We start from the raw sequence: 15,272 nt of genomic DNA, 5'->3' as shown, positions 1-15,272 counted from the left end.
CCTAAGGACATGTTCTCTTCAAATTAATTTCAGTTCAGTTCAGTTCCTAATTTCCTTCTCTCATAAACAATTCAATCCAACTCAGTTCAGTTCAGTTGAGTAAATTAGAATAGGCCTTAAGTCTAGTAATGATTATCTAAGTTAAAATTACAACTAAAATAATTTTTAAATTAATTCAAATAAGTTCACATAAAATATGATAAGTTTAAATAATGAAAGTTTAAAGCTAAAAGTTAAACCTGATTGTATTAACTTATTTTGACTGACTGATTGCATTAATTGATTTTGACTGATTGAGTGTATTAACTGATTTGACTAACTTATTTCATAGCTGGTTGTATAACAGTGTTTGATAAATTGCTAATAGCTTAAATTTGTTTTGAGTATGTGAAATGACCAATAAACTAATTATAGGTAGGTAGTTTAGGTAGGATTTAAAATTAAATGGGGGTATAAGTTTCATTTCACCATAAATTAATGAATAAGCTAATTAAAAAAACTCCTTTAAAAGAGCTTATTTAGTGGAATAAGCTCTTTAAATAAGCTTTCCACCGAACATCTTAATTTAGCTAATTTAATAGTCAATAAGCTAATGTTGATCAAATAAGGGCCTGTTCATATTTACTGAATTGAGCTGAACTGAACTGAACTGAATTGAGCTGAAATGAATATTTTATGTGAGAGGGAAATTAAGAGCTGAATTGAACTGAACTGAACTGAACTGAACTGATTGGAACTGAACTGAACTGAACTGAATTGAACTGAAATTAAGTAAATGTGAACAGGCCCTAAGCTAATGTTGGTTAAATAAGCTAATTTTGCTCAAATAAGCTGTTTACCAAGCACATCCAATGAAAGTCCAATTAACTAGGTAAATATTTAAATAGAACACATCGTTAATCCCTAATATATAAGCGCTACGATCATAAGTATTTTATCATTTAACTAACGAAAACAATGTCTTCCGCTACTGTCTCACAATTCAATAATTAATTGCAATCTTACTTCTGATACTTGTGGCATCTCTCATCGCCATGGTTGTTGCAGCATGAAATAACTCTTTTGCTCTTGATCACTTTCTATTTTATTAGATAATCAAAATCCGATTTAAGGGCCTGTTCTGATTGACTGAATTGGACTTATTGGAACTCCAGCCACCCCATCCCACGTCGGCGCCCAAGCCTCCTCCATCGCCGGCATGCCGGTATCCCCCGCCTTGCCGCACCTCTCCCCCACCCCCCTGAAACTGCGCCTCCTTCCTTTAAGTTGAAACCCACCTCCCTCCCCACCGAAAACCTCAAAACCTTTAATTTCCCCCTCCCGAAATCCCCAGTCGGCCATCGGCGACCTTTCCTCTACCCTATCTCCTTCCACTCACCTCACCATCATCTAAAAATGCGAAAGTTTGAACCAATTTGCAAATTTTACAAGCGATCGGAACCCTAATATACACAATTGAATAAGGGAGGGGGTGGAGGTGTGGGGGGTGAGGGAAAGGGAAAGGGAAAGGGAGGGGGATGGAGTTGCCGGCTAAGGGAGGGGTCGGATGGGCGCCGTCCGGGGGGGAGTTGGGATGATGTTGGTGTTTGGGGAGGGGGTACGGTTGTGGTTCATGGGAGAAGGAGAGGTGCGGCAGGGATGGGGAATTGTTGTAATTGGTTGCGGAATTGCTGTTTGTGGCAAGTTGCTGCAGTGTTTCGTGTGGTGGTGGCAGTTCGAAGGTGGTTTAGTGGCGTGGCTGCTAGAGATGCGGTAGGTGGTTAATTGCGGTGGCTGAATTGGTGGTTGTTCGGTGTTGGCTATAGGGCAGTGTGTCGTTGGAAAGGTGAGGAGGATGAAGATGATGATCTTGATGATGACATGTTGGGTTCGAGTGGGGATATTTTAGGGATTTAAGTGTTAAGTGAGGATATTTTAGGAATTCCAATTTTTTTTTTTGTAAAATTGTTAACCATGTTTAAGAATTAACTAAATTGTTTCATTAAGTTCATCATTGAAAAATTATAAATAATTCAAGTTTACTAAGAATAATAAGTTTTTTCGCAATTCATCACTGAGAAAATTAAAAACTACGGTGTTACCAAAGAGAATAAGAGGATTGAAGGTAGTATTCTACTCCGTACGAATGTACTATGGACTTTCAACGTACTTGTTCAAACCTAAAAGAATAAGAGTGGAATTTTAAAAAAAAAATTGACAAAGAAAAGAGGTAAGAGGTATATTTGGGGAAAATTCAAGCTAATTATTGAAATAAATCAGTAAATATATATCTTCTCACAATAAAATATTTTTTTATTATTTTTTAAATAATAAAAACAAAATCATAAAATAGCATAAAAAACAATTATATAAAATTACAAGAGGGGATAAAGTGAAATGTTAATCTCAAAGATTAACTTGAGCTCCTTCGTATATTATTTGCGGAGTAAAAGATCCCTAGTTTTACGACTTACGACTGAAAAACAGATATGGTGATACACTAGTACATCTGTACATGGGTCTACACTCTACAATACATTCCCCACAATTAGGACTTGGAAACGAACAAATGAACAATAACATCGCCTAGTCGCCACTTGCCACACTCCAAGCAAGCCAAGTGGCCCCACATCCACATTTAATTGTTCCGTTGTCTTGCTCACCAAGCTACTTAGTGAGACTCCACCATTGACTTTCGTGAAATTGACCATCCTTTTCATTGCTCGTTCCTTTGCAAGCCAACATCCGAATGGGCAACAGACCTATGGCGATACGTCGGTCTATATAACTTTATTTATGTAGGTACAATGGTATTTGACAATCGGTTGAATTATCACATTAGTATGTAGTAAGAGTGAGGCTAAGCGTTGAACGAACAGAGGTGAGGTGATTCGCATACAAGTCAATTAAGGATGTGTTTGGCACTAAACTACTATCTATAAGAGCATGTTATGTATACAAGGAGTCATTTGTTCATTTAATCAACAAATGAATAAATAAATGACCGGTTTACATAATAAATTCTAACTATTTATTACAAGTAAAAGATTTTGGGCATTTGGCAATGTAGTGATAAAGTAGAGTTTAATGGTACAGGTATTTGTCAAAAGATTACTTTTTTAATAAATAAATAGTTGTTGGTAATAATTCTATTGTTTTAGGAAAATATATTTATTTTCATGTAGAATATCAGGTGAATAACTACTTTACCAAATACTCTAATAGCCGGGATGAGAGAAAGTCTAGAAATAAAATATGGAGAGAGTAATTGATAGTTAATAGTTAATCACACATCTAACAACTACTTTTACAATCAACAGTTACTCACACAACTATGTTTTGTCAAACAGCAGGATATAAAGTTAATTACTCCGTGGTTATTATAAAAAACTATGACTATATGAGAAGTACGTATACTTGAATCTCCAACCAATTATACTACTCCCTCTAGTTTTAAATACTTGCTCCATTTCTCCATACGCAGAATTTTAGGAGAAGTTGGATAAAGTAATAAAATATGAAGGTGATGGGATAGATGGAAGAATAAAAAATTGTATAAAGTAAAAGTAGTAGAGAAAATTGGAAGAGAGAGAATATGAAATTAATAAAATATTATTTATGTTGGGTCCACTAAGTGAGATAAATTAATTAAATATTGTAAAAACTTTCTAAATAAGAAAATAGAGCAAATATTTAAAAATGGCCGAAAAAAGAAAGTGGAGCAAAATTTAAATTCAAAGGGGGTATTACCTAAAAAGATCTCTTTGGTCATATTGAAATGGTTTCTTTAGACAAGTTTATAGTAGTGTACCCACTAATTTTATGTAAAACCTTTTCAGTTTTTAAATAATAATAATCAAAAGCTATTACAAATATGTTTGACAAAATATAGCTGTCAGTGTTCAATAAGTTGTGAAGATAGATTATTAGAGTATGAGTATTTGGGGAGTAGTTGTTGACTAAATGTTACATACTACTTCCGTTCCGTAATTGTTGTAACACTTTCTTTTTACATACCTGAGTATGTTTCATAATAATTACAACTCTACCATATTTAAAAAGAACTCACTTTCATTGCCTTCATTTTATAAATTCTTTCTCATACTAATTCCACTTTTCTAAATATTTTATTATTTCTCTTTCCTATCAACCTCACTTGCACTGCTTTTCTTTTTTAATTATTATTATTATTTCTCTTTCCTATCAACTATACTTTATTATAAAAAAAAATTTCTTTTGACCTACACCTTATAATTTTTCTAAAATTACGTGCATACTTTAGCGTTGCGATTATTACGAAATAGGGAGAGTATATAAAATATACGAAGAATTTGTTTTATCGAGTACTGTTTTAACAAGTCAAAAGCTATTAATAGCTACCTAAAAACTATTCAAAAGCTAGTGTCGAACGTGAACACGTATTTGACATTATGAGTTACTATCATAATCATCACTATTCCATTTTTGGAAATATGTTGTTAACATGTACTCGTACTCCTACTTTTATTTGGTGTTGAAGTCTTAGGTGATTTATCAATGAAGTCTACACAAGACCGCAAACACACACGTTACTATGACTATGATTTCCTCCCTTAATTACCCAGAATTTTCTTAAAAGTTTCCATTCAACGGTTTTTAATTACAAGTAACTTGTTTTAATTCTGAGCACCCGTAATTTTCTGTTCAAAGTCTTGTTCATGGCGAACTTACGATAATTATATTAAAAGACAATACTTTACTATTTCTAATAAAGTACAGAGTATTTCAAATAAATACGGAGAATAATTTTTAATTTATAATGAGTTTAATTTATTTTAATTTTTATTTCTAATAAATATGGAGTATATGTTATCAAAGCTAATATTATTAAGCTAATACTTTACTATTGCTTTTCTAGTAGTAAAATTTATGTCAGGAAAATGGTAATTTTTAGTGTATAAGGATAATTTTATATACATTTTAGATTAACTTTGACCCGTCTTACAATAACTTAATGAAAGCCTGTCATAATGAAGAGTTTGAGTTTTTTTGCTTACATTCATTACTTTGTTTAAAAATGTTTAATTTATAGATATATATATTTTTTAATTAATTAACTTATTGAATTTGCTATACTTGTTTAAACCACAAATTTTCATATGTGGTTAGCCACACTGCGTGACAAACTGACAATTAAGCTATTTTGGGGATATTTCGTGAATATTATAGGGGTTACTCGGTTAGTGCTACAAGGGTTACTTTGTCACTAGGGGTTATTCGGCCAGTATTACGGGGGTTACCTTATCACTGTTACAAGGGTTAATCGGTTAATATAAGGATTATTATGGTCTATTACAAGTCGTCACATAGTGTGGTCAACCGCATACGCTTGTGAAAGTTGTTTATTTTTTTTTCAAAAGGCTACTCATTCATTAGCAGAGAGATCAAAATCCAACATAGGAACAATACAATCAGGAAAATCCGACAACCAAACTCTACTACTCGGCACCCATGGAAAGCAATGAGCTAACTCGTGCGCGACTTTATTCCCCTCCCTACGAGTAAAACTCTACGAACAAACTCAAAAGACTGTATGATAAATATCATCAAAAATTAAATGAAGACTACTGCAAGTGAAAGTATTATTGGAATGTACTTGTACTATGTAATTATGTATATATTGAAAATAAAAAACATTTTACGTTTATTTTATTTATTTATTTTTTTTTAACAAAGAGAACTACATAAATAAAGAGCAAATTACGACCTAAGCTAAAAGAAAGAAAATAAATACAACACACAACCTAAAACCCTATTACAAGCTTTAATTATACAACCTATACAACACACGTTTAAACGGGGTTCGTCTCTCAGGAATTTACATGTTGTTATTGTTATTTCAGATGATATATTACAAGAGGGGGGGTGAATTGTAGTAAGTTCCTAATGCCTAATTTTTCGCGGAATATAAAACAGTTATAGTTAGGAACTTAAAGAGTGCAAAACAGATTTTACGAGGAAACCTTCCAGGGCCCAACTGGAAGTAAAACCTCGACCCACCAAGGGATTTTCAACACAAACAATTCACTATAATAGGGCAACACCTAGTTACAACCTATTACACAGACCTTTCTCACAAGTTCCTCCGCGGACACTTGCTACATGATAGGAACCTATCCTACCGACCCAAGACACCTCTCAGGTTCCTTTCCTTGACCCAAGACACTTCTCAGGTACCTTTCACTTGACCCAAGACACACTCAGGTTCCTTTCACTTGACCCAAGACACACTCACTGTGCACTCACAGCTACTTGAATTTTAGAGAATTCAAACTCATCACACCCCAATACCCAAAATACTCAAACCCTTTTTCCCATTATAAGATCTCATTGAATAACTCTAAATACATATATATGAATAAAGAGATAAAACTAATATGTTGGACACTCGAGACCTGTCTGGAACTCAGTGGACGAACTGTAACCAAAACCTGATAGGAACTTTGACCAGGAGGACTGACTTAGCTTCGTGGTGAAGGATAAAACCATTAAGCACGACCACTCCACTTCATCAGCCTCAACTTTGAATGAATACATATGAGCATATTTATACTACACTCGAATTGTTCATTTCATCTTGAAAAAGATAGGTTTTATGAAAAGATAAGTTTAAAAGATACTTTCTAAAAATAAGTTTTCCAAAAATATATCTTTTTGTTAAGAATAAAATCTATCATTAATAATAAAGATATAATTAACATAAAATCAGATTTTATTCAAAACTTATCTTTTTGTTAAAAATACTTTTTAAACAAACTTATCTTTTTCCAAAAGGGATTTATTAGAAAATAAATATCTTTATTCAGTAAATCCAAATCCCTAGAAGATATGCACGTATTAGGTAAATATATATATCATTAAAACCGACTTTTAAAGACGTGCATACTTAAGTTCCTATTAGGTTCGGAACTTCTGACAGTCTCTGAGTTCCTGACAAGTCAGTAACTCTAATTTCATTGACTATCTGGAGTTCACCTTGGTTCTATATAAACTTGTTCCAGACCGACTTTTATGTCCAACATACTTACATGAATCCTAGAGCAATATACTTCTATTTCTCCGTCTTCATGTTGCTTCTTTGAGACTCTTGTTCTGGAATCCTGTAGTCTTAATGTATTCTGGATCTCAGGTTTTGCCCCAGCATTACACCGGAACCAGGTCATTACAACCCGTTGATATGTTCCTGTCAGGACACACCTTTAACCCAGCATTATACCGGAACCAGGTCATTACAACCCTTGATATGATCCTGTCAGGGAACACCTTGAAGTTCCATTTCTGGAACTCTTCTTCTGCTTTACTTGTCATCCTTAGTCTTCTAAGGTTCCTCTGTTTCAGTCCTCACTTTAACTCCCAGAGTTTACTTATCCTGCAAACATCAAAACACTAAAAGACTCTTATTAAATAGAAGTTTGCTCAATCATTAACATCATCATCAAGACCTAATCAGGGTCAACAATTTCCCCCCTTTTGATGATAACAAACTGAGCAAACTTCTGAGGATAACAGAATAAAACAGAAAGTTATTTTTATTTATAAAAACAATAAAGAAAACTAAACTAAATTAAAAGACTCCTACACATACATGACCTATATATGCATAGGATACTTACCTCGTAAAGCTAACGTATGCAAACACCTATTTACATAGTTACCTTCATGGTTCCTTAGCCATCATCATACTTATCAACCATAACACTCATCATTGTTCTTGTTCCTTTATTGCTTATCCTATATTGCTTAAGTTCCTGATATATACCTGTCATTAGTTAGCTTCCTTGTATTTTGTTCCAAGCATAACTTGTTCTTTCTTTGCACAACTAAACAAATATGTTAGATAGATAATCATCATTAGTTTATAATCATCAAAACCTAATTACTCAACGGTTATTTCAATAGGATTGTACAATCATGAATTTAAGGTGCTAGTTGTCCTTTTATTTTCGATTAGTTTAAAGATTGTTTGCCCCCCTTCTCTCTTTTTTTGGTTAACTTCTACTTCTTTCTTGATCAAAACGTATCTAAATTAAACGTGTTGAATGAAATTTTTAGGTTTTTTTTTTTTTTTTTTTTTTTTTTTTTTTTTTTTTTGGCAGGAGAAATTTTTAGATTATTAGATCAAAGACTAGTTGATGACCTTGATGTAGATTAGTCACAAGATTCACAACAGTTAAATATCAACACAAACACATTCCCCTAACAAATTAAACTCTGTGCATAGAGGGGGTATAAATGTATAATATTATTGTACTGATCAGTTTTAAGGGATCACCTTTGCGTACTTAAAATGATCTAATGTAAAATAATAAGTTCCAATAACATATAAATTGGGCATCCTTCTTCTTTAGTGCTTCATGAAAGCATCAAAGATGTATGATTTATATTTAACATTAAGCTTAAAGCTTAAGAGTTAAACCAACAAATCAAGTTTGTATGATAGAGATGGTGGATGACTCACTTTATGACTTTGAGGTTAATTATTTAAGTTCTACCACCTATGTATGCTTGAGAGTAGAGGATTCTTTAACACCCTTCCCCTCCACTCTCAAATGATGATCTAGTTGAGCTAGCTGACCTGTGAGAGGAATGGTGCTGGTTCCGTAGGGTACGTAGTAGCTTAAAGCTTTTGATAATGATAGGTGACATTCTTTATGCCATCAACGCTATATATTAAACAACAATGGTAGATCCCTTGGCCTAATTATAACATTGTTGTTGATATTAGTTCCTAGTTCGAAACTTCATCTTTCCCATATGATTTCAGGAGGCAAACCAGACGATGGATTCTTATGTCAGGTTACTCTTATCATATGGTCGAGGCTAGCTTAGTTATAAGAAGACTTTCAAAGTCTGGGCATTAACATTTTGTACTAAGTATAGTTTGCATGCCTTTATAGTAATTATGTTTGGTGAATGATTAAACAGCTACACTAACATGAAATAAATGTGAACTTTTTATACTATAAAATTCTGATAGGTTAACTAATTAAGTGTGAATTAGATGCATAACTAGCACATGTAAATATGTGCTTTGTAATAGATTAGATTAGTGGGTACTAAGGGCCTGTTCTGATTGACTGAAATGAGCTGAACTAAACTGAATATTTTATGAGAGAAGAAAATTAAGAACTGAACTAAACTGAACTTATTGGTGCCGAACTGAACTGAACTGCACTGAAATGAAAATAAGCTGAAGAGAACAGGCCCCAAAGAACATAACCCTTATCAGCTTATAGGCCCAATTGGCCACTAGTAATGATGGGCCCAAATGGCAGACTGCTAAGCAATACAGATGTTAGCCCATTTAGTGATATTGTGGTTTCTAAATGTGACCAAGTAAATACTGTAGTACGAGCAATGTATTTTGCCTTTCTAAGGTAATTAATTATCAATTTCCGATTTTTATGTACTTGTATTTAAATAAAGAAATCATGGATGATCAACTAGGTTTGTTGGTTAAAGTACTGATGGGTGCTACATCATTTGCCCTTAACTACGATTTTATGCTTGTTAAAATGAGTAAAATAAACATGTACTCCGTACAATAATAATCTTTAATGTATTGTTCATTTAGGTTCCCTATTCTTGTCAAAAAAAAAAAAAAAAAAAAAGAAGAAGAAGAGTTCCCTATTAGAAGGGTAAGTGCAAAATATCCCATGATTTGTGTAAAATAGCTGATAAGTTATACCATAAATACTACTAATCAATTTGCAGAATTAAACATGCCATTTAAATTATTGTGGTGTATGATCTACGATTTCCATAAATTTAATCGGTGAATGATCTACAAGGTCCAATAAATATAATTGGTGTATGATCTACAATATCCAATAAGTCCAATAAATAATGCACATTGTATTTATCAATTCTAATGTATTGATTAATCCAACTTGATACTTTACTTAATGAATGACCGGTCCTTACTACAGAGCACTACTACTACTCTTTTGGGTCAAGCACATTGCTACGGAGTTTGAAGTGGTTTGCTTCCCAACATCTGAGTATTGAGTTCATATTGTCAATATTAAGAGACATAAATAATGAGTACGCATAGACATTTCCGTTCATTTATCACAGCCAACTCCTAAAGTACCGTACATATCCATTAAGGTTAGATGTTATATGTTAGGAATAAAAGTAGATGTCAACTGGTACACACAAATACACAATCCAAAATCAAATCTCATCTATATCATTACCCCTTGTGGCTCTCTTCACACTAAAAAAAAAATACGTTTAGAAACAAAAAGAGTAACCAGAAGAAATTTCTGGGAACAAAAGGATTAAGTAGAATAGAAAATTTAGAATTGATGGACAAGGGAACAAAAGGGTTAACTAGAAAAGAAATTTCAATATGGATTGACATTAGGTAACGAAAGATATACCCTTGAACGAAATTTCGAGAACGACTGATATTATGAAGCGAAAGGAGTAACTCGGAATAAAAAAAATATCCCTTGTAATGTCAATTGCTGTGACTGTTCGAGCAGTGTAACAATTCTATTATAGGAAGAACCAGAATCAGAATTTTCAGGTTTAGATAGAAATAAAAATCCACTTTGCTGCAATAAACAGATAGCCCAGAAATAGTAGAACTATGTAATGGAGATGTGAAATTTAAGCAGAAACAAGTTTGCTTCAGAAGTGGGTCGGTCAGGTCAATTTTCATCACTTGCAACACAAGCTTAGCATCAACTATTACCATTTCAATTTGAGTAGGTTTTCTTCTTTTTAAAAAAAAAAAATTATTGCAACCTACTTTAGCTAGGAACATTGAAAAAAAATGTACGAAATTTTCGGTCTATAATTTAAATAAAGCTTTAACAGCCCCAACCACTTCATTGACATATGACAACGACAATTTAGAGGAAAAAAATAAACCAAAGTTTTTATAAACATTACAACCCAATTAGCAAAATGTCTTTAGCTTTCTGATCAACAAGTTAAGCCTAAGAGAAATATGTGACCAAACCCGAACAGTAACAAGGTCATGTTATACGCGAACCCTTACCCACAACGAAGAATGAGACACGCAAAATCAATAATGTGAATAAGAAGATGATGAAAAAACAATGTTAGAACTCAGGCATGATTAAACCAAGGCGATGCTGCTTTCACCGCCTGGAGGCTTTCGGACCCCTGTGTAGTAGTCTCGGGATTCTGCCTTCCCGTCTGAAAAGATGTTGTTTCCACTTATCTCTCTCAGCTTGGCATGACTCAAGGGTTTTTCTGTTGAGTTAGGAGGTGCATCTTCTGTGAATATGTTGTTTCCTGATAAGTGAGCAAATTTCTGGTCGGAAATCTTCTTTGCTGTTTTCACTACAGGTTCACTGTCAGTTTCCTGGAATGCAGGGGATCTTACAGTCGATCGTGGCTTTATTTCAGGTGGTGGGGCAAAGATGTCATGTCCGCTAAGCTCCTTGCACTTGGCATCGGAGAGTTGTTTCTTCAACTTTGCTTCTGCCGCGCTATCCAGATTTCCACTCAGTTCTCGCTGTTTTGCCACATCTGGTAAGGAGGCAGGTTTCTTTGGAGAAAGGCTCTCATCATCAGCACCAAATGAGATTTGACTCATTCCAGTAAGAGCTTGCTGGTACACCAAATCACCATAAAATATTGCAAGATTATCAGTACGTCGTTATATATCAACCAAACATGGAAGAATCTATTAATTATCAATTACCATAAAAGATAAACAAACTTTCAACAAGGCAAAGCAAAACAAGAAGCTTCTCTAAGACATTTGACCAAACATATCATGACAAAGTGGCACTTTCCTAGGAAGTACAAACACCTAAGTTTGTTTGTAATCTGGGAGCAAACTAGTAGCTCCATTTATCATTTTCCAACAGTCACTAATTTCCAGCAATGTCATGACAAGGGAGTACTTGACCGGGGCATGGACCTCGATTTTTTGTTGATAACTTGTTGAATGTTGATCATGATAGCGTTCAATCGTATTACCAATCAATACACAACTACAAGGGGATGATTCATAGTATACCTGGTACATACGTACTCCAGTTTTGTTACCCGGGGTTTGGTTGGCACCTTCAGCTTCTTGGTCATCGGTTTCCTCTTCACCGGCAAATATGCCACTACCAATCATCTCTTTAGACTTGTAAGCAGAGCACGGTTTCCTGAGATTAGGCACATTACATACGCTTGTTATATACACACCCCTTTCCAAGTTGCAACAACAATCCAACCAATCGACAAAAACATACAACCCCCTCTTGGAGAAGATGATTAATTATTCAATCAATTATACTTCGCTCTATTTAGAAACAAACCACTCGTATCAACATTGAACATCAATTAAAACAAACAAAATTGACAAATACATAGTAACATTTCACAAGAAATTGATCACGACAGCCATCTTTCGCCATCAATCCAACAGAACACCGTAAACCATCAATCCAATCAATCAAAAAGCCGAAAACACGGAGTTCACTTAGATTGCAAACAAACATTATATCCTTACAAACACAAATTACGCTTACCTATATAACACTATAACCGAATTATAAGCAAATAAACCTTAATCCCAAAGCAATAACAATAGCATAGAACAATTCACACAAATTAATAATGAGAACTCTTATTCAACACAATGAACAGACAATTGATCATACAACCAAATTTCCTTTTTTGCATCATTTCACATTATAAACAGTTTTTCTAGTCCATTCCACATGTGAAGAATGAAGATCCAATGAATTCAACTTAATTTCACAAACAAAGAATTACCAAATTAATTTTAAAAAAAGCGTACAAACAAGAAAAACGTGAGAAAAAAATTTTGTTTGGTAAAAATTGAACTACAAAAAATAAAAATCAGATCTTACCTTTTTACCAAGGATTCAAACTCTTCATCTGTCACTTGACCTCCAAACACCACTTTACTAATCCCATCCGATGGCTGCTCATTTTCCAGCAGAAATTAAAATTAATAAAATTAAAAATAAAAATAAAAATAAATCACTCTTTTTATTAATAATACCCAATATTGTATTTTATTAATAATTCAAAAAATCCCAGAAAAATCCAAATTAAAATTTAAAAAAAAAAAAAAAAAACCCAGATATTTTCTCCGTAACAGGAATAAAACCCATAAATTAAAATTAAATAAAAACCCAGAAAATTTCTGTTACAATGAAAATCCCAAATAAAAATGAACCCATTTTTTGAATTTAAATAAAAAAAATAGAAATTACCTGGACGTTGCGAATAGGGCGATTAGAGGAGGATAGAGAAGGCGAATCGGCGGGAGGATTTTCCGACCAAGTTAGCAGATCTGCTGTTGAAGTGTGAGGTTTTCTCACCGGAGTTCCTCGGTGCTCCATTTCCTTCTTTAACTCTTCAATTTCCCAAAATGTACAATTCCAAAATTATCAAAATAAAACTCACTATCTTATATTATAATTAATATGTATACTTATTTGTTTTACTCTACAAAAATAATTCTAAGAAATCCGAATCAAATTGTTAATGTTATTATGATAATATAGCACGCAAAGAATAATTAAATTTGAAAATTTAAAATTAGGGGGAAAAAAAAAAATATTAGAGGGGTTGTTTTTCTGACACTGAGTTTGTTTAGCTTGTGGTACTACTTGAAGTGGTATGAAATTTAGAGAGAGAATGAAATGTGAAATTAATTTTCTTCTTCCAATTCTCTCTCTTCTCGAAGGAAAAAAAAGGAAGGTTGAGTGATGAAATGACGAAATTGCCCTTTTGTGCCGTTTAAGTTTTACTATTCCAGCTTAGCTAATACGGATGCTTTAAGCTACACTCTTTTCTGACCCCACCGTATTAAACCGTAATTTAAATTGTAAAATAATTATAAATAAAAATGTATAATTCCACGTTTTACTCTTTTATTTGTCAATGTATATTTTTAAGGGGATAATACGAAGAATAATAAATTGGTAATTAGGTATTTTAGATTTGAATGTAAATTTGTTATTGGTGAGTGGATATGGCAAATTGGAAAGTATTTTTGAATTTCAGTTGGTGGCAGCCTAAGCTACAGTGATGCTGCGTATATAACGGTTATTTATGATCTTATCTTGACTATTTTTTAATTTTACTTTGGAATTGAATTTTTATTTTAAATTGGAGGAGGATTGACAAATACAATGATACGGGTAATATATGAGTTAAACATAAGAGAAAGATTTCATTTTTTGATTTTTTTCACCTTTTAAGTACCTCTCACTTATTTTTTTCACCTTTGAGGACTTGTGGTTAATTTTCCAACAACTTAACTTAACCTTAACTCACCGGAGTAAATTATTTTATAAAAATTAAAAAATTAAAAAAAAAAAAAAAAAAAAAAAATCCCCATTAAGTCCTTACTAAATTCTTTAATTGTATATATATATATATAAAAAAACTTAGGTCCTTACCAAATTCTTTATATCAATTCTTTATACATTACGAAGTGCATATCATAATTAATTCATTATCATGCATAAAATGATGGTTCCTTAATCAGAATTATTTCTTTCTCATTCTTAGGCAATTGCTCCACCGTAACCACGTTGGTGGACTTGCTGGCCGATGTTCTAAGCTAGTCAGTTCGCTCGAGTATATATATATTATATCATGAAACCCCCCACCTTCCTCAATTTGTTTGGCGTATGAATGAAAGAAACCCCAACTTATTTCCTCTAATTTTCTCTAGCTTTCCCCTTGTTTGTATGACGGAAAAGCCATGACAACCACTATCTTCGTGAGTGTTGACGGACTTAAAAAAAGTATTGTGTGTTCGATTATAATGCCGAGCTGCTGCAATTTTTTGGCTGATCGATTTTTTATGGTGTATTATTTGATAAGGTTGATTATATTTGATTGTTTTGGGGTTTATGTGGTTGTAGATTTAATGAAAGTTTTATTTACTATTTTTGTTTCTTATTTTTGTGAAATATATATAAAAAATAAATAAAAAAAATAAAAAGAAAAAAAATAAAAAGAAAATCCATTTGTTATAAATAATAAGAAACCGAAGTAGTATTTTTTTTTTCATTTTTTTATTTTATATTTGGACATAGAGACTTGATGAAAGCTTGTAATTTGTGGCATGTGCTTCAATAAGTATCCGAGTTAGTGTTGGATTTTGGTCTTTAATAGAAAATGTTGCAATTGAGGAAGAGAAATTGTTCACATTTAAATTTTAAACTGAAGTCCTTAAAGTGAAGAATAAAAAAGGTTAGAGGTCCTTAAAGGTGAAAAATATGAAATGTTAG

At 32.9% G+C, this 15,272-nt stretch overlaps 1 protein-coding gene across 1 annotated transcript; it reads right to left on the bottom strand.

Moving 5' to 3' along the window:
* Positions 1–10,802: 10,802 nt before the first annotated feature.
* Positions 10,803–13,682, bottom strand: LOC145585295 (uncharacterized). Its single transcript, XM_081642009.1, has 4 exons — positions 13,239–13,682; positions 12,870–12,943; positions 12,023–12,158; positions 10,803–11,608 (listed from the first exon to the last, which is right to left on the bottom strand). Exons 1-4 carry the CDS (start codon positions 13,365–13,367, stop codon positions 11,111–11,113), a joined length of 837 nt encoding a protein of 278 aa, XP_081498135.1. The 5' UTR covers positions 13,368–13,682; the 3' UTR covers positions 10,803–11,110.
* Positions 13,683–15,272: the final 1,590 nt, after the last annotated feature.

This window comes from Chenopodium album, chromosome 16 (assembly GCF_948465745.1).
Source record: "Chenopodium album chromosome 16, dcCheAlbu1.1, whole genome shotgun sequence".
Taxonomy (NCBI): Eukaryota; Viridiplantae; Streptophyta; class Magnoliopsida; order Caryophyllales; family Amaranthaceae; genus Chenopodium; species Chenopodium album.
Note: the sequence above shows the minus strand (reverse complement) of the source record. Positions and strands in the feature narration are given on the sequence as shown.